Raw genomic sequence first — 19,892 nt, forward strand, 5'->3', positions numbered from 1 at the left:
ACAATGAAGAGAACTGTATCTGTTAAATTAGGATAAACTCAGATTATAAATTGGTAATAACTGCTGAATTCTAGACTCAGTGCTTGCTTTGGGCTATCTTACTGCCTCAATAGCAATACTGTTTTAGTAATTTAGGTGTAATATGCAAAATGTAAAAGCAGATGTGAAATCGAGACATTTGTTTTCTTCTGTGTTCATATTAATGCCCTAGAACAAGAGCTTTGAGTGAAATGGCTATTTATCAGCTGCCAGACATATTTATGCAGGGATTTTGTTTTGATTTGGTCTAAAAATGTTGTTTAAAACTTTGTTTCAGTTTCCCAAATGCTACTTTTTCTTCAGTGAATCTGCTGTGTTAAAACCCAACTTTTTCAGTTTGCTGGGAAGGCATGTTAGAATTTCCTGTTAGCTGCAGCTGGAAAGTCAGTAGGATTTAATCTTTAAGTTATCAAAACAGTTGTGAAGGTATCTTTCATGAGGCACTAAATATGCTATTCCGTTTTAAAATAAATGTAGCAGCCTCTCTGAAGTGTTTGTGCTTGTCACCAAATTCTATAGGTCAGATATACCTTGACAGTTCTCAGTATTTGATGATGAGAATATATATTGAAGATGACTATATTAAAGGCTGTGCAAAAAGTACACTTGAGAAAATACAATTGAAGCACAGTAGGGGTCACCAGATCAGTTCAGCATTTGGACACATACAAAGAAAACACTTCACTGAGCTATGGTTCTTTTCTGAAACTGCTCAAACCACAAGACATGAATGCACAGGAAGAGGGGAGAGGGCTTCCCAAGTGTGTTCACATTTGTCAAACATATAAAATTGTTTTGAAAGTAACTGAGTGCTTATGGAACAAACCTGCAGGTTGCTTTGTGTCTGTTTTTCCTTAAGCTCTGACAGGAAGACAACACTTGCAATTTCAAAAGAAAGTTTTGGTTTTCAGGCACTGCCCGTTTTCTGGCAAATGTTATGGTTTCAGAACAACTGTGGGAATCTGTATATTCAAAGACTTTAAATATAATATTCAAGAAGCCACTCATAATGCCCATTTTCCTTGATCTGAAAAATGCCACAGACTAATTTCCTTTAATCCGTAGCAATTTGGTTGATGTTTTTCCACAGGCTAAAAGAATTTTTTTCACCTCTCATCTGTTATTAGGCTGGAAGACTACTTCCAGATGGTGATCATTTCAGTTTCTGCTGCCAGGACCACCCAGTGTGCTGATGTAAATGCTGTGGGCCATATAGTGGGGTTGGGAGGGGTAAGGAACTGTGCATCCTTATAGACAGAAAGATAGCAGAGGGACCTGATGAAACAAATATAAAAAAGTATTTGCCTAAAGTAAGTGGTATACCCAAACAAAAACCTAGACTGGAATAGATTTCTTTAAAACAAGATACTTCTTTATAGGCTTAATTATTTCTGTAGGCTTAAAAATAAGCTTGGCTAAGAATCCATGGTGTCTGAGAATCTAAACCTGTGGGAGTATCATAAGCTTTCTGTTGTAGCTCATTGCTATTATATCATGCATTTTTCATGCATACATTATAGAGCAGCATCTTTAAAGTTAGACATTTTTATTCCCATTGGAGTCAACCAAAACTCTTTCCACAGATGAGCTGCTTGTTCTTCTCATCATGCTTTTTCAGTGGTTGTTGCAATTTGAATTCACCTATCTTGTACAATTTTTCTTTGTAGTATGTTTAGGATAATATACATAGTCTGTTTTCAGCTGAGGTACCATTAAATATCATTTGGCCTACGTCAAGGCTGTGTAGGTCTTCCTCTTTGTTTCATCCATTCACTACCTTGTAGACTGGCAAATATTAGTGGGACATGAGCTATTATTTATCAACCTCTTCTAAAGTTTTTTTCTTTGTTACAGCAGAAGTCTCTTATTAAGACTAAGTCCACAAACTTGCACTTTTAATTACATCATAGGCTTGGTAAACTGGACTGCACAGTCATAAACTTAGATTATTCTGTATTCCTTTATATTCCTGATTCCTCATAATGCTTATGTATGTATTTTTACTGGTATTGTGCTGATTAAGGATGTAAAAATTGTATTTTAAAGCAAGTTTACTTTTGTGGGGATTTTTTGAAATTAGGTTGTTTTGGTTTTGTTAGGGTTTTTTTTTCCCTCCCCTTTTTACCCTGAAGGGCTATTTTGAAGAAATTCCAGTGGTAATATTCAGTCTGGCTTTTGTTTTTTCTTTCATTGCTAGCCTTTGACACCACCTTTTGAATTTTTGACTAATTTACTAATTCCAGACTCTCTGATTTAATTAAGAAGATTCTGTTTTCCCATATTATGCCTTAACTGCTTTACCAAAATTAGTATCAGTCATGTCTTCTGTTTCCAAAATAGCTTTTTTGTTACATAAGAATATTACTGTAATAAATGCATGCAGCATTTATCCTGTTTTTCATTTATCTGCATATCCTTAATATAACTCCTTAAAAGAAATGGTTTTGCATAGGTTTCTATCAGTGTTCTGGAATGGAGATTATTTGGCCTCTTTGGTTTATAACAAAGAATTTAATGTGCTACAAATGAGCAAGAATTTATGCAGCATGCCAGGAACAACTTTTTTCTGTCAATTCCTTGGTAATTTGGAAAAAATCATAAAAACCAGTAGAAAAATCTGAATAACTGAGAAGTGTGTTCCAAACACGTGTGTGTGTGTATATATATATAAAAAACAAATATTACATAAGGATTCTGTAGATATATTTAAATATTTACTTTGAACTGTTGTTGGAAGTTTTACTATTAAGCAGACTTTCTAATATAACATAAAAAGCAGTGCCTTGAATAGTTTGCATGTGTCATTTGTCATGCATAAGTGTAATGTTATTTTTCTTATTCTCCCCTCCCTAATTCCCCTTTCTTCTTTTGCATTCTCTCTTCCTCCCATTGCCTTCTGCTACCAGGTGCTGTTTTATATTTCTCCTGTAAATAGATTGGTGGGAGCTCTGATGACTGTCTTGTCACTCTTTCCTGGTAAGAAGAGAAGTTTGAACTTCTTTTTGTGTGCTTTCAGGTGATAACTGAGACAGGTTATGCTGTCACTTGGAAATTAACTCATGTGATAATAAAGTTAGGTTGATATGTTGCCTGAAAAACGAGTGACTTGTGTGCATGTTCCATGTACTGTGCACACACCTCCCAGCAATTACTACTTGCACTTTATGGGTTATTTCTTGTGCTTAATTGGAGCCACTGGATTTTCTGTATTTCCTGTACGTAACATAGATGCGGCCCCTGAGTAAGTAACACATTCCTGTTGAGTTTCTTAAAACCCCAAAATATAAACTTTTCCTTCCATGTGTGCTCTCAAAAACAAACAAACAAACATAATCTCTTCCCTTGCTAATCCTTAGCTTCTAACCAGTCTTCTTAAAGCAAAATGTTAGGGCAGACTCTTTAGGAGAGAAAGTGTAGGGTTTGGGTTTGGGATTTTTAACCCCTCCCTCCCCAAGCTAGTTTTAAAATACATTATTTCCTCTGTGAACAGAAGAGCACTCCCCCTCCCCCCCACCAACAGAAGCCACTTAATTTCAATTGAGGTACTGATATTTGTGTGTGCTGTTCTTTCCAGGTATGATTGAACATGGTCTTAGTGACTGCTCACAATACAGACCAAGAAAGAGCATATCAGAGGATGCTGGCTTGCAGGAAAATACACCACGGTTGGATGACTATGTTTCTGTGTCTGCTGCTGATGCTTCAAATGCAAACTTAGGAAAGGGAATGGGAGATAGGAAGATGGCAGGAAATAATTTACTGGAAGGTCAAAAAGCAAATGTGCCTTTCTCCCAACCCGAGAAAACTTGCAATGGAGCTCAGTCCTCCAGCAGTACTGTGCAGCGCTTGAAAGTTCCTTCCCATGCTTCTCCAGCATCCTCAGAAAGTGACTGGGAGACCCTAGATCCCAGCATTTTGGAGGAGTCTAGTTTGAAAGAAGGAGAACGTGAGAATCCAGCATCAGAACAGGCGGAAAATCTTCAGAGCAATGGTGTGAGCTCCGAAGGCCTCCCCATCACTGTGCAGCCCCAGGCAAACACTGGGCACGTGGTGCTTGTTCAAGGACTGGTGTCTGGGTTGGAAGAGGACCAGTATGGGATGCCACTGGCTATTTTTACAAAAGTAAGCTTGTTCTTTGTGGTACTTGGTAACTCATAAAGACTTTTTTTTTTTTTCCCCAGAAGTGGCTAATAATTTTGGTTGCTGAACTCCAGCTGGACAGTAGGGTACTATAAAACATTATTTTAGTATGGTCTGTCCTAGGCAGGTCGAAAGGCCTGGGAGAGTTGTACACATACATATTTGCATTCTACTTTCATACCTATACTTTATTACTATTTGGAATTTTGCATGGTGATAACTTGCAGCCCCACTGTGGTAAATAAGTTGTATGTAGCAGAAACTACAGTTTTCCTTTACTCTGAGGAATTGGTGATCTAACCTGTATAGGGCAAGATCAGAGTACTTCAGAAACCTTTAGATACCTTAATCTAAACAAAGATTCTGAAAGCTCTACCTTTGCTGACACCTAAGTCTATGTTTGCCTCTTTTAATATATATCTATATATGTATTTTTAAATGCATATGTGTATATAAATGCATATATACATACACACAGACATAAAAAATATATAAGATGAAATTTCACCCTCCTGTCCGTGATAACTTTCTATTTGTCTGTGTCTCTTTTTCTGTGCATGGTGCTGAGCTTCTGAATTTTAAGCTTGCACTGGTACCTAACTGAACTCCAGGTAGTCCAGAATCTCTTAGGACTCTGATAGGCATAGTCAGATATCAAGCAATAGGTCTGGTAAGTAGGGTTAGTTTGCCATAAAAACCAGTTAGAATGCATCTCTTTTAAAGATACTGCTATCAATAAAAGAAGTTATATAGTACCTTTCATTGTTTTGTTTTTAATGTAATAAACTTTTAAATAAACATGTGCCCATAGTAGAAGATAAGATTCAGATTTATTTCCTCAAGCTGCTGATATTCGAGTGTTTTTTTTTCCTTTGCGGGGGTTTATTTGCATTTCCTTGCAGAATGTTGTGTTTTACCATTCTGTTTAAGCTTCTCACTGTAGCTTTCATTAGAAGTAGTACACTCTGTGTGCCCAAGTGAGCAGCTCAAATGCTCTGTATTACCTCATGTCACCATTACAAATGCTGTTTAAACAAAGATCTGCATTTAATGTTTGTCCTTATGATCTGACTAATGTGAGCTGTAGCCTGTAAGTTGTATTTAGTCTAGTTCTTTGAAAATACTGGATGGAAAGCAAGAATAAAATAATTGATAAAGGGGCCTCCAAGTGCAAACTTTTGTTTGCTATTAAGCTCATCAAATGGAAAGAATTTTAAGGAAGCTGACAGTTTCTACATGTTCCACAAAGGCACTTGAGTTCAGCCAGTGTAATTAAAGCAAAAAAGGCTTTGCATGTCTGAGTTAGCAGAAAAATCTGATTCAAAGTTGCAGTTTTAACCACTTACTGGAAAGTTTACATCTCATTTAGAACTCTTAACTCAGGGTTGTTTTATGCCATGCCATGGAAAGACTAATAAATCTGACAAATTTGAATGGGAGGAGGTTTTGCAGAGTGGCATAATAATTATCAAGGTACACTTGAGCATAACAGAAAATAGCTTGTGGTACTTGTTTTCTTTCGTATCAGTTCTGTAAGATATAATAGTAATTTCATTTGCAGTCTTTTAAAAAAGAATGGAACATGTTCATGGAAATAAAAGTTGTACTTACAAATGTGCATTTGTAAACTGAAGTTTGATTCTTTAAATAGTGAATATTTCCCAGACTTTGCTACTTTAATATACAGTAGTTAAACCTTGCTTTTCCTGCTTCTTAAGCTGTATTTTTTGATAACTTCTCATTTTAGGTTTGTGATTCCTTTCAAAGCACTGTTGTTCCTCTGACACAGGCTGTTTGTTTTCAACTGATAAGTGCTTGTCATCTCTAAGGCCATCCCTGCATCTAATATAACAAAATGGAGTAGTTATGCTTCTTTCTTCCATATGTTTCCAATTACCATGTACTGGGTGATAGTGTGTGTGCTCTTTATTTCTGTCCAATGTGCCATTAGCCCTAGTGAAAAAATTGCTTTGGGCTTTATGCAGGTGAACAGCTGCAATTAGATGTCAGGGGAATGTTGGTCCTATGTTTAAAAAGAAATTTACCTACATTTACCTCTCAATAATCCCTTAATGACTAATTCAAAGCCTTTTTTCAAAATGTTTCAGGTTTTTGTTTTTTTTTTTAACTGGAGTGCAGGATACTAGATTAATTTACCACTCTGAAGTGGCTAAAAAGCACAGTGTATTGCTTTCTGTCCTTCTCCTTCTTAAAGTAGACTTACATATGCTTATCAAACATTGATTGCTATGTCTGGTGTCTGGAAATCTCCATCCACAAGATGTAGATAGCTGTCAGTAGCTTTCCTGCATTATGTGTCTCACAACTACCTGAAGACATCATATGCGCAACTAAAGAGACGAAGCCTTATCTCCATTGGCTTCTTGTCTCTGAACTGACCTGAGGCCTCTTTCTTGATGCTTATTATTGCTCTTATTCTGTTGCCTTACAAGCATGTTAAATTCTCATCCTTTGCTTTGGATTTCAGTTTCAATCCTGAGGCTGAAAGGCAACACAGTCTCTTAAAAAATTTAATTCATGTGGAATCTGATGGCTTCACTTCATAAATGTAGCAAGACAGATGATTGTGGCTGAAACTGTAATAACCAAGGTTCATTCTGGGTGAAATATGCTGGCTTTTATTAGGAAAACCTCTGCATACAGGCACTTTTTAAAATGTTATTTCTGTTATTTTCTCAGGGGTACCTTTGTTTGCCGTACATGGCGCTGCAGCAGCATCATCTCCTGTCGGATGTGGCAGTTCGCGGCTTTGTTGCAGGAGCTACCAATATCCTGTTCCGTCAGCAGAAACACCTAAGCGATGCAATTGTGGAAGTATGGATCCTTGTATTTGAGTTGGGGGAAAGCTGGGGGGAGCTGAGGTTCTATTTTAATGCAGCTTTCATGCATACATATGAAACTGTAATTTTGAATTCCTTCCATATGAAATCAATTCTCAGATGCAGAAGTTTGTTAAATTTCTAATACTTGAGAGGAGAAGATTAGACAAGCTGTGCAAAACTATTGTCCATATTTTCATATGTATCTGATATTTGGATTTGCAGGGCACTTGTTAAATTTTTTTGTGTTGGTGATGTAATTTCATTTTTCATATCATAGGCTTTTTTATGGCTTTTTAGTGAGGACTTAAAAAATAAGTGCTTGCAAGATGAGAATTAGATGCAGGTACTGATTTGACTTCCATCTGATTTAATCAAGAGGGTAAAACCACAGTATCTAAAACACCCACTGTGTCACTTCTAGCAAAGACACAACTATAACACAACTATATAATCAGCATCCTGACCTAAGATGGTTCCATATAGGTAATTAACTTAATAAATAGAGGTGATAATCAAAGAGCACCATACTTCCCCTGCCAAACTTTTTCCAAATCCTGACAAATAAGCAGCTTTTATTGTGTGCCAGGGAAATGTTTGAATTCTGGATAAATCAGAGCAGTATCTGACTTTCTGAGAGCAGTTAGTTCATTGTTTCTTTGGCCATTTGTTTCTTCTTGGTATTTTGGGGAAATGAGGGTTTAGATTTAGGTAACAGTATGTAGTAGTGTAAAGTTTGTATAAACACTTTTATTTAGATAAATATTTACCCTTGGAATGATTTCAAACAGATAGAAGATGCTCATGTGCAAATCCACGATCCAGAACTCCGTAAGATCCTGAACCCAACAACTGCTGACCTAAGATTTTCAGATTACTTGGTGAAGCATGTAACTGAGAACAGAGATGATGTATTCCTTGATGGCACTGGATGGGAAGGAGGAGATGAGTGGATCAGGGCTCAGTTCAGTGCTTATCTTCATGCACTACTTGCTGCTGTGCTGCAACCAGGTAGAACAGATACCTTGGCTAGGGGTGGAAATGAGGGTGGACATGTCAAGCATTTGCTCTGTTGCTGTCGTGTAGTCTGTCAGTGGATTGCCCTCTACTTAAAGTTTCATTTTATACTGCTTTTTAAGTTGTCTGACAAAATTAATATTTTAAGAAGATTACTAGATTGATATGAAATATCAGGGTTTTCTGGGAACTCATAATACTGCACTGGCTGGCTGTTAAGTTCTTTCCTATACTCTTCAGTGTTTTAAAGGGGTTATTGTTATGATAAGTTTATTCCACAGGATTTCTTTCCTACTGCAGTTTTGGAATGGATTTGGAAGTTACTAAATTTGAATGACTAATAACAGTACAGCAAAGCCCAATATATCTGACCAAGACCACTGCAAACTGTGTTTTTCTTCTTGGCTGCTGTGTGGTCATTCTTTTCCCTTTCCTGTCATTGCCCAGAGAAAAAGTCAAGAGACATACATTTGGATATACTTTTTTCTCAGTTGAGCCCTTAGAGCTTTATAAATGAATTAAAAATAAGAAAATTAATTATTAGCGTTTTTTCTCCCTCTTGTCCTCTGGTACTGTATTTTTTTTGACACTTTAAAATAAAAATAAACTATTTTTTAAGTACCCAGGTGTTGGTGAATAAGCTCCTGAGTCTGTCCAGCAACCGTCCAGAAACCCACCTCCCACACCCAGATTTTAGTACTGGAGTTTTAATTGTTATTGACTTGATAAGAGCATGGAAAAATGAGATTTTTCTTACAGGAAAAAAGTAATTTGGCTTGTAATTATTACATCTCTAATTTCTTCGAATTCTCATCTTTATTTTAATTTATCAGACAATGAAAAGATATTGTCAGACTTTGGAACAGCATTTGTAACAGCCTGGAAAAATACCCACAACTACAGAGTATGGAATAGCAATAAGCATCCAGCTCTTGCAGAGGTAAATTCTAGGTAAGGAAATTTTTTAGTATTTACTCTAATTTGGGGCAGTGGTTTTATGAAAAAGAAAACATACCCAGAGTCAGCAGAAGTGAAACTTGTTCAAATTGATGGTCAGCTGTCCCTAGCTACAGAAAGTTTCAATTCCTCTGGAATTGTCCTCAGATGGTTCTGCTTTTTATTAATTGCTTCCGGGTGTGCAGGGAGTAGCTATGTCCAGAGTTGTCACTGGTGGGATAGAGGGGAGCTGGCTGTTCTGTGTGCATTTTCACTGAAAGATGTGACAATGCCAGGCTTGGTACCACTGTTGGCTGTGCATGTGTTCTGTTTAGTGTGGGTTATTACTCTGCTGCACAGAGTTTTGTTTGCTTTTACTTTGTCAGTTGCTGTAGTGTGGAAAAGGCTTTTTTCCCTTAGACCTACAAAGCTCTTTTGGTCTACTTAAGGGATGTTTTCTATTTGTGTTACTGGAAGGAGGTACTTTTGACTTAGTGTGAAAAGGTTGTTAATATCTCATCTGTAAATAGAAGCACCTTTCAGGTCATTCATAAGAAATCTGTCATTGAATAGACACTGCAACCCAGATTTCTGTGAAACGATATAGTAGCATATCTACAAAATATTGAAACTTTATTTTTTTTTTTGTTAAGTCATAGAGGGGAATATAGCTAATAATTATGTGATACAGATTCATCATGAAAAAGAAATTAATGTTTTCTTGGATTTTTCCTTCCCTTCTAGTCATCCGTTCCAAGGACAGTACTCTGTATCAGATGTTAAGTTAAGATTGTCACAGTAAGTACATAGTACTTTGATTTGTGTTTTTTAGAAGTGTGGTCAAATATCAATAACTGTATAACTGTTGCTGTCATGTACTAAACAAGATAAGGATTCACACTGATTATCTTCATGAAACTATACTCAAAAATTCTCTTGAAAAACAGCACCACATCTAAAGATGAAACATTTGCCTGAGATAAATAATTAAAATTAAAAAGGATAATGCACTATTTTGTGTTAGATTTTACATAATATAGCCTTGATTTTTGCATTGCAATTATAAGGCTTTTGTACATTTACTTCTAATTAGTCAGCTAAAGCTGTTAAAACCTCCATCAGTGACTTGACTTTAGGTCTCATTATTAGGACAAAACAGCTTTTTTTTTTTTTTTTTCTTCTAATTATCTGGTTTTAATGCAGCATTGTTGTAAAACTCAAAGTTCACTGTATGCATAGTGAGATGTGGTTCAGTTCCTTGAAGTTATAAGTTTCAAATGAGTTTTGCATAGTCATATTTTACTAGACTCAGCTGAACTTTAAGTTGATCTCAACTGCTGCCTTTAAAACTCAACCCTAAAACCCAGTGGTGCCTGTTTTTTTTCATAGCTGTTCAGCACTAAATAAAGCCAGAATTCAGTTTATGCACTAGACAAAATGGATTTTTTCCTCATTTAGCTGTGCTGACTGTAAAACAACAGTCTCTCTCTTTCATTAATGGATAATCTTTCTACAAAGTCTTAATTTGAAAGCTCTGGAGGTATCTGTTTGGTCTGTTTTTGTCCCCTTGTCTGAAACGGTTACTCTTTGGGGTAGTGTGACATCAGTGTCAAAGGACCAGTAGTTCCTAGTGTGCTTCTAATAATAAGTGTTTTTACAACTGTGCCTTTATTCTGCAGGTGGGATTTTGATACCAGATCCTCATCAAAATTACTTGCCTTTGCAGACTGAGCCTAGGCTTGTTTTTGGTGTATTCTGTTTTTTCTGCCTTTTTCATCTACACTGAAGATTTTCAAAGTGGGAAAAGAATGTGGCATGATGTGTTGTTAAGTTTCACATTAATGGGTTTTCAAAGCCTGAAATGTGAACTTAGAAGTTGCAATTTAAAACTAAATGAGATTATTTTCAACTGATTGTACTTATGCAGTAGAACTGATAGCTTTTGTGCTTTTCTTTCCAAATGATGACTATGTCTGTAATTTTCTTGCATTTCTTTAACAAAAGCACGAGTGTAAACTGTCCTTGATCAAAAATTTAATCTTAGGCAAAGATACAAATTAAGCTCTATCTAGAAATAAGGACTGATCAGTTGCACTTACTGTTCTGTTTAAAGGTTATGTATTAGGGCTAAGAATTCCCAAAACTACTGCAAATCTGACTTTTTAGTTTTGATCATAAATGCATTTTGGTAAACGTTTAGGAAAGATTGATTGAGCATTGGAATGAATTGCCTAGGGGGGTAGTGGAGTCACTGTCCCTGGAGGTGTTTAAGGAAAGACTGGACCTCAGTGCTCAGTTGACAGGGTAGTGTTCAGTCCTGGGTTGCACTCCATGATCTCAAAGGTCTTTTCCAACCTGATGGAATCTGTGAAAGATTGTAGTCTGTGAAAGATGGAGTACTGTGTAAGAATGAACCATTGGGTATTTTGATTTTCTGTCCTGCTGGCAGCATGTTTTCATCCTCTGAGAAGCTTGCCAAACTGGTCTCTGTGGAAAAGATGAACACAGGAGTTGGGCTTGACCATATATGTGAACTATATATATATATGTATGCTTTGTAAATCTATGTGTAATGATACATATTTTAACTAATTTACTTACACCTAGGAGTAATAAGAAGTCAGTCAACTAACAGTTTTCAGTATCTCTCTTGTTCAGCTCAGTGCAAAACAGTGAACGAGGAAAGAAGATTGGAAATGCGATGGTTTCTACCAGCCGGAATGTGGTACAAACAGGAAAAGCTGTAGGTAAGAATCTGTTTAAAAGTTTACATCTATGCTGGATGGATTTTTTTTTTTTGAAGAAGCATCCCATTTCTCAGTTATATTCTTTTTTAGCCCAAAAGTATTGTGTAACATGCACAAATCAGAGCAACATTTTGAAGGGTAAAGCTGGTGATTGCGGCCCCATATATTGTGTAATAACAGAAAGAGAAGCAGCTAGATAAAGAAATTAGTGTACATTCCTTTTCCAGTGTGGCCTGGAGGTACATATGGGAAGAGAGATGTTCAGGTAAGAGATTCCATGTAATCTGGTAAATACTTTGACCAGCATATGCGTTGAATTATTCTCAACTTTGATATCATTTTGACTGAAACTATCCAAAGCCAGCTGAGATCAGAAAAAGTCCTTGGGTCCATTTCTGCAGATTTTGCAGCAATTTGTAACTTTCTGGAAAAGTACTTGTTGCACTTGAACAGGGGCATTAACACATTGTCATCTTGCAGTGAGAGTTAGGGGCGTCTGATAGCTTGGCAATAGCTATAGCAAAAATTGTTTAACTTCCTCTTTAATTCCATTGGAGCCTGTCTTTTCTTTTTGCTGTGGTGCATTCTAGTCAGGGGTGCCTTTCAGCCCAAAGTCTACCAAGCCTTCCCAGGCAAAGGACACCGTAGCCTATTTCTGCTGAGCTTCTGTGTTCAAGTTCTTTGAATATTTTCTGGCACAGAATCTGGAATTGGATTTTAAATCCCAAATTGGACAACTAATTAAGTAATTTTTAAAAAAATATTTCTTTGTAGCAACTCAGTAAAGATAACACTTCACTATTGATCTTTGTTTTGTATGGCAGGTCAGTCTGTTGGAGGAGCCTTCACAAGTGCAAAATCAGCAATGTCATCGTGGTTTTCCACTTTTACACACTCAACACAAAGCCTCGGGGACTAAATGCTGGTTTGGTGGAATGCTGCTGACTATTTCAGGTGCAATCTTTCTCTAAGCTGTAAAAAAAAACCCACTCCAAAATGTAGGAGTGGAGATTACCTACCCAGGACCAAAATAAGGTTTATGTTGCTTGCAAGCAGATGTGGAATGTTATTATTCACTTTCCCTAGAAGTATAGAAGAATGTTGAGTGTCACCATGCAATGGGATGGCATTTGCAGTGTATTGGTTATATTTAAAATGACTACTTCTCTTTAAAACTGAGCCTTTATAAAGACAATAGCAAACAGGGCTTATTGTAAGCCAAATGTGTTTGACTTTAGATTTGTACATTTTCTTGGATGTTGAAGATATTTATGTAAAGTAGTTCTATTTTTCAATCCAGATAGTCAAATGTTTGTGAATTCTTGTTAGAAATAAGCAGAATATAAATATAAATAATAATTCCTCTTTTAGGTTGGATTTGAGAAAGTCTCTGCAGCCCTTAAAGCGTGGAATTTTCACACTTTTACCTGCAAATTAAAATCAACAAGGTGCAGAGTAACACTGTGGCTGGCAAAGTTGTTTTTTTTTTTTCCTCTATGCCCTGTATCCCTGTAAAGTTGTTGGAATCTATCTCTAGCTCTCTTTGTGTCTCCAAATCTGTGTGGCAGTTGCAAAATCAGTAGTTTTTTTTCATGTTATGCAGTAGGCCTTCATACCTTAGTGTATGTTTTGGCTGAGTTTTTACCCTGGGATGTGAATAGGATTCCAGTTGGAGAGATCTCTTCAGGGAAAGAATTACAAAGCATTTCTCCCAAATTGGGATTGGATCATAGACAGTTTTGTAAGTTAAGATGTAATTACAACATTAATGTAGTTGCTTACGTATGAATATGAAGTACTAAACCCACTCAAAACTAGCACAGTAGCAAACTCTGCGTGTTTCCCCTCCCCCAGTAAAGTTATGAGGACTCTTCTGAATGAAAATCAGCTATGTGGATTTACTGTGTCGACTCAGGGAATATGTGGTTTGGATAATTGCTTTTTTCATAAGGAAAGTAACACTAGAATTGAGAGTAACTAGAACAGCACAGTTCGTATCTTTGTGTGAAGAAATACAATAGTTAATTTGAAAAGATGTGGCATAATGCTTTATTTCCTATGTAACACGCATGTGGTTTTCTGTATGCAAGCATATTGCACTTCTTACATGTCTTGATTCCAATGGAGATTATTTCCTGCTTTCTTGCAATGTGCGTGCCTCTAGATGCCTTCTGACATCCCCATATGTTGCTCTTAACATTTTCTGCATTACAAGTGTTCCAACCTTTCTGTACCAAAAGGCTCTTTGTTTATTGCCTCATCAGTATCTGTCAGCATTTTGCCATTTTCTTTTCTGGGGTCAAGATTTGTAGTTGTACTTATATTTCCTGTTCCTCAAATAAAATGCAGCAGCTGTACAAGAGATAAATGAGAAGGCTCGAATGTTTTTTAGGAAATTATGTTTGAATTCCTTATGTGAATTTATAAAGTTAATAGAAAAGCCACACTTGAATCATGTTGTCACTGTCCAGCAACTTGGTTGTCAGTTTTTTTGCTTCATTGATTTGAAAACGTGGGATCTGGTTTGAAGCCTTCTTTAATTTTTTTTCAGGACAGACTAGATAGAATGACTGTGGAAAACCTAAAGGCAGACAGCCAGTTTGAGTAGTTTGATTTGGGAAGGGCAAAAAACACCCCTAAAGCTCTACTAATTTATTGCTTCTGACACACAACTAAGATGTATCTATCAAACTGCAGCTATTGCTCCTGGTTTCTGTGCTTTATATTTCTCCTAAAACTTCTGATGCTCTTTTCTGTTTTATTCTACAACTCTGTAATAGACATTTATATATTTTTAAAGACTAGGTATTACTTTAAAAGCAATGAATTAAGACTAGAACTGTTTATTCATGGTGTGTCTAGAGCTTTCTGAATCAGCATGTAGGTAGGAAAATAACCCAAAATAATCACTTGCTTTTGTGGAATGATGAACATATTACCTGTGCTCTGGGATTTGAGTGGTCATGGCCCATGTTGTAGTGAAGACTAAAGAAAGGTACATCAAGGATTTAAGCACCTCTAAAACTAACTACAGCAACCTAAGGCATACCTAGGTAGATTTAGGCTTAGGAGCTCACAATGGTGATTTCTAGAAGCCAGGCGAGTGGTTTGTATTTATGTGTAAAAGCTATAGAAGCAGGGCCTTCAAGGATCCCTTTTTAATATCCTTGTCTTTGTCACCTCTTCACCTAAGTTCTTTTCTGTTGAATTCTCAAATGCTCCAAATTTATATGGCTGATTTATTAGCTCTCTGTATTCCCCTTATTCCCACAGATTCCTTCACTGGCCTAGGGGTATTAGAAAGCTGATCTTTGTTTTTTTTCTGGTGGATTAATCCGAGGAGACAAAATGAGGTGCCCTCATCAGTTGCTTCTTGCTTTGTACAGTGATTCTGTTGTGATACTTTGTAATTTTTCTTTTATGAGCAAGAAGACCAGACTGATCTTTCTCTGCAGCCTTTTTTTCACTGTCACAGCTGTCTGTTGTGAAACCAAACATGTAAGCTGATGAAGAGCGTTTTCCTTTTGTCACAAATGTCAGAATAAAAAATTTATGTTATTTTTCAATTTTTTTAAGAACTGGCATCCCGCTAACAAGTTGGACTTGGATTTAAACTCAGATTTAAACAATGATTAAGACTCAGTGAGTGAGTGGAGATGAAGTGATCATCATAATTAGTTGTTTTCATTAACATCTACATTTGCTCTCCAACATTTGCTTAAGCTTACTTCTGGGCTGTAGGAATGCATGCAGCCACCGAAATTCATCTAAGCTCATGTAGTTCTCTTCTTAACTTAGTGCTTGTAACCTCTTTAATTAAATCCAATGCAAATGCAAGTTATTTGCCTCTACTCTGCTTTAATATTTTCAGTGCGTGCATTATTAATTATTCAGAAGGGTTTAGGCAGTCGACTTCCATTTCAAAAGCCCTGACATCTATTTCTGCACTGTAAGAAACAATGGGTCCAAAGTGAATTGGTGATAGTGCCTCTAATCAGTCAGCTGTGAAGGTATTGTTACAGCTCTGTCATGATTTGATGTTGCAAAGGTATTTCTGGCTGTCAACATGCAGCACACAGACTTACAGGTAACACAATAGCACATCTCTCAATTTTCTCTCATCACAGGCATCCACTTCAGCTTTTTGTATGTGCCAGCTTTTGAGGAACTGTCTGTTGAGCACAAGTTCCAAAAATCCCACAAAACTTAAGTATTGCTGACCTTATATTTTATTTGACTGAAGTGTTCAGCATCTTCTATCAGTCATTTTCCTGCCATAACCTTAATTCCTGTACACATCTCATACCAGTTGCCTCAAATGTCACAATTTAATTAGAATTGTTAGGTCAGTGTTCTGATATGTTGCACTAGTTTGACTTTGTACTTCTGTTTCAAGCACCTTTGTAATTAAATAAAATATTTTGCCTAAACAAGCTTCTGATTTCCATACAAATTATTGCTAAGCAGAGAAACTAATGTGGCAGTATTTAATTATAAAAATGAAGGTGTGAATGCAGTTTTTAAACATAGGAACTTTTGCTTGACAATTGAACACACAAGTAATGTATTTGATTTTTCCTGTACTGCTTGAAAAATAAAATACATCCAGTCTGTTTAAAGTTCCATTGCTCAGAAGGCTGTATTATTGTAATAAATTAATTCTACCCAAAGACACTTGCAGGTGTCTGGTTTTGATACTGGTAGCTGCTTGTAATTCACTGGCAGTCTTCTTGAAATTTGTCTTCCATTTAAACTGATTATGAATGCTGCTTTTTGCAAATTTAGGACAAAAGGATCCTCTAGAGTGACTTTTTATTCCCTGTGGGGTGCCGCTTGTTGTGAATTGATTCAAGTCCTCAGGAGGTCATGGACCTCTCTTACATCAATAAGAATTTCAAGTACAACTAAAAATTTGGTGTAGATTTAGCTTCAAAGTAACTTGTTTCTGTGGATTGTGACATCTGGTCAAAATCAAGATGTTGTATAAATTAATTGCTGCACATCCAGTTCTCTGCCACAGTGAGCTGTTTTAAAACTTCAGAACTTCTACTGCAGCTGTCACTGTACCTGTCTGAGAATGATTTGTAAATGGGTTTTCCAAGAGGAAACTGACTGCCTTGGGTAACATTTAGATGTGAATTAGACAAAGGTTATGTCTAGAGAATGGGTGCAATTCCCTAAGATTTTTTAAGGTTTTTCCAACAATGTGCAAGTAGTTGTGCAAAGATGCTGAAAGATAAATTTACATCATGCTTTTTATGCACTGCAATTTCACTTTCTTGCTGGTATTTGGTTTTCATTTAAAAGGGCGACATGGAGAGTATTCATTAAAGGGAGAAACACTACATTATTATATTATGATTAAAGATGTATGACAAATTGCTTCCTGGTGTTTTGAGCCCTTAATGCTTTATTAGAGAAGAGACTGACTTAAAAAAGTAGGCGCAGAGCTTTCCTTCTGTGATGTTTCTGGTCTTGACCCAATTCTTAACAAACATCAGCAGCAGTGTATGGATTACGAAAAAAACCAGGGAAATGGATGACCTCTGTCAGTTAAATGGTGACCCTTACTCAGATTACCTTATTCCCTGCAAATTGACATCATAACATCTATATACAGGTGGCTTAATCTCAGTTGGGATGGAACTTGGAATTCTAGCTGTCTTGAGTCAAAGTTATTGAATCATACATTGTGAAGGCACAATTACTGTTTGCCTTAAGAGCAGCAGAATTTTTTTTTTTTTTTTTGGTCTGAACCCAGATCACCAATAATGTGGCACTGCTTTCTGGATCAGGTGAGCATAATCAAGCATGAATGTTTAGACTGAAGGAAGAACAGTTATTTGAAGTGAAGGCAGATGTACAGCTGTAATCTTGTCTTAAAAACAATATGGGAAATAACATCACTTGCATGATATATTAAATAGATGGAAAATACTGGAGAATGGAACTCACTTGATGATCTCATGCGTGAAGAAATACACACAGAAGCACAGTGGAGAATTTAAAAGTCCAGGCATACCAGAAAGTGGCAAAAAATAACACAGAGCTTAACATACTGCCTAATATGATCTGTGGTTACTGACTTTGCTGCTATGAAAGATTTGTGTGTATATGGATTTTGCCATGTGCCAAAGAGCTGACTGAATCAGCTCTTAAATTTTGGAAATTGTTTAATGTTTTTTCTCTTCAGACTCCTCCTCTGGGTTTATAGGCTCCGTAAGAACTCTATCTTGCTGAACTGTGCTCATGAGAAATGTTGTAGGAGGAAGGTATTTTAAATACTTCTGAAAGTGGAACTAAACAGAACTTTGTGTGGCTAATGTTAAGCATGAAAGAAACTGGTTTTAAGGGTGAGCCTGATTTAGTCTGGCTAAATTATAGCTCCTTTCATGAAGGAATCCAGAGCAAAAGGCCAGAAAACAACTTGAAGGTAGCTGGAAATGGGAAACAAAGAAGGAAAAATACTATTCTGGCTAATAAGTTTGGTGGTCTGCAGGTTTGTCCACAGGTGTCCCTTAGCTGTACTGCAATGTGGCAGGTGCTTGAGCATCTTAACAGATGCATTGAGAAGTGAAATGAGAAATACTGTGAAAAACAGTAGTGCTTTAAATCTTGAAATAATCTTTAAAGTATTATCAAATTATTTTGCCCCCAAATTTAAATATCTGTCTGATCCTGTTCTCTGCAAAGCTTGGCACAATTCACTGTACTAGATCTGACTGATCCTTTACAACAAAAATTAAACTGGCAATTTTGTATGTGTTTAAACAACTGCAAAAAATTATTGAATGCATTAAAGATTAGCAGAGGCCAGATCACTTTTTTATTACTTTAGGTAAGAGAAACTGAAACTATGTACAACTGACTTAAATCAGGTTTACCAGAAAAGAGGTAAACTTCTTTGCAAATGTAGCAGAGTTTGAGGACATGAGTTGATTCACTGAAACTTGTATGTAAATGTATTTCAAAGCCAAGTACATGTTGAATAGGCTAAGATTAGCCTGAAGCTTTGTACTGAGACACCAGTTAGATCTCTGTCGAGGCTTTAATCATATTTGCTCTACTTATGACATGAGAACTCCATTTTCTTTAGCTGTCTTTATTCCTGCAAATGTCTTTCTCTAATTCTACCACTAGTGACCACTTCCAGGCAGATGACAATGCTTTGGCTGCACAGTTTCCCTCTTGAATTATGCAAGGCAAGAACTTAGACTGGAGAACAGCATTTGCCAGCTGTTTTTCTTTGGGGATGAATACTGGCTCAGCAACTAGCTGTGTAAGTGAACTACTAGTATGTCTTTAGCAGTCACTAGAGAACTGTTCACCACTTGACTAGTATTGTCTTTAAATTCCATATTATAAATAGCAAATAAATTTTACATAAGGTACTATACAATCTTGGGCCACAAAAAACCCCAAACCACACAGGCAATGTAAAGAAAAAAAAAATATGCAGACAAGCAGGAAGTCATGCAGACTGTATTTCAAAAGATGTTCTTAAGTGGATAAAATCAAGTTCTTCCAGGTTCTGTGAGGCAGTTGTGATTTAGAGCCACCACAATTTAGTATTTCCTATTTAGTATTTCTTGTTTCCTATTCAGATGCACTCTTTTTTGTTGTTGTTTTCTTCCAGTAAGAAACAATACATAAGATTTTAAACTCAAGATGAAAGTTCTCAGTAACAGAATGAGCCCACTCTGCTCCTTCACTAGCTATAGATTATCTGCAGTTAAAACAACAAAGCCTTGTCCTAAAGCCTAATGCAGCATGATAATAATAGGGTGAAGTGAGAAGGAGCCACAGAACTGAGCAGCCCATCCAGGCTGATTGGATACAGCTTATGTTTTTGCCTGTGGTATGTGATTCTCTAAATTGCATTATAAAGGAGTATCTCTGTCTTTCTTTTTATGTATACTCCCTTGCACAGGCTTGCAACATAAAAGCAATATAAACAGACCTATCAGCAGGAGCTTCTGAGTCACCTCACACCTCTTATCTAAAAAATGTAGCTGTTAAAAAAAGAGTTTATGTAATGGTAAATGCAAAGGTTATGCCATCTTCATTTAAAAAAAAAAAAAAAAAAAAAAAAAAAAGGTAGCTTGCCATTGTTACTGAGTCCCATAAATCCTCACATGGCACAAAATGCCAAAACATCGGGAAGAGTTTTATA

At 36.5% G+C, this 19,892-nt stretch overlaps 1 protein-coding gene across 1 annotated transcript in view; it reads left to right on the forward strand.

The window, feature by feature from the left end:
• AVL9 (AVL9 cell migration associated) overlaps positions 1-17,103 on the forward strand; it is a 40,719-nt gene extending 23,616 nt beyond the window's left edge. Inside the window, exons 9-16 of the mRNA XM_079302639.1 lie at positions 2,946-3,015; positions 3,614-4,161; positions 6,880-7,014; positions 7,811-8,030; positions 8,870-8,987; positions 9,717-9,770; positions 11,631-11,719; positions 12,544-17,103. Coding sequence (XP_079158765.1) covers positions 2,946-3,015; positions 3,614-4,161; positions 6,880-7,014; positions 7,811-8,030; positions 8,870-8,987; positions 9,717-9,770; positions 11,631-11,719; positions 12,544-12,638 — 1,329 coding nt within the window. The 3' untranslated portion in view covers positions 12,639-17,103. The remainder of the gene's footprint in view (positions 1-2,945; positions 3,016-3,613; positions 4,162-6,879; positions 7,015-7,810; positions 8,031-8,869; positions 8,988-9,716; positions 9,771-11,630; positions 11,720-12,543) is intronic.
• Positions 17,104-19,892: the final 2,789 nt, after the last annotated feature.

Source organism: Erithacus rubecula, assembly GCF_903797595.1.
Source record: "Erithacus rubecula genome assembly, chromosome: 3".
NCBI lineage: Eukaryota > Metazoa > Chordata > Aves > Passeriformes > Muscicapidae > Erithacus > Erithacus rubecula.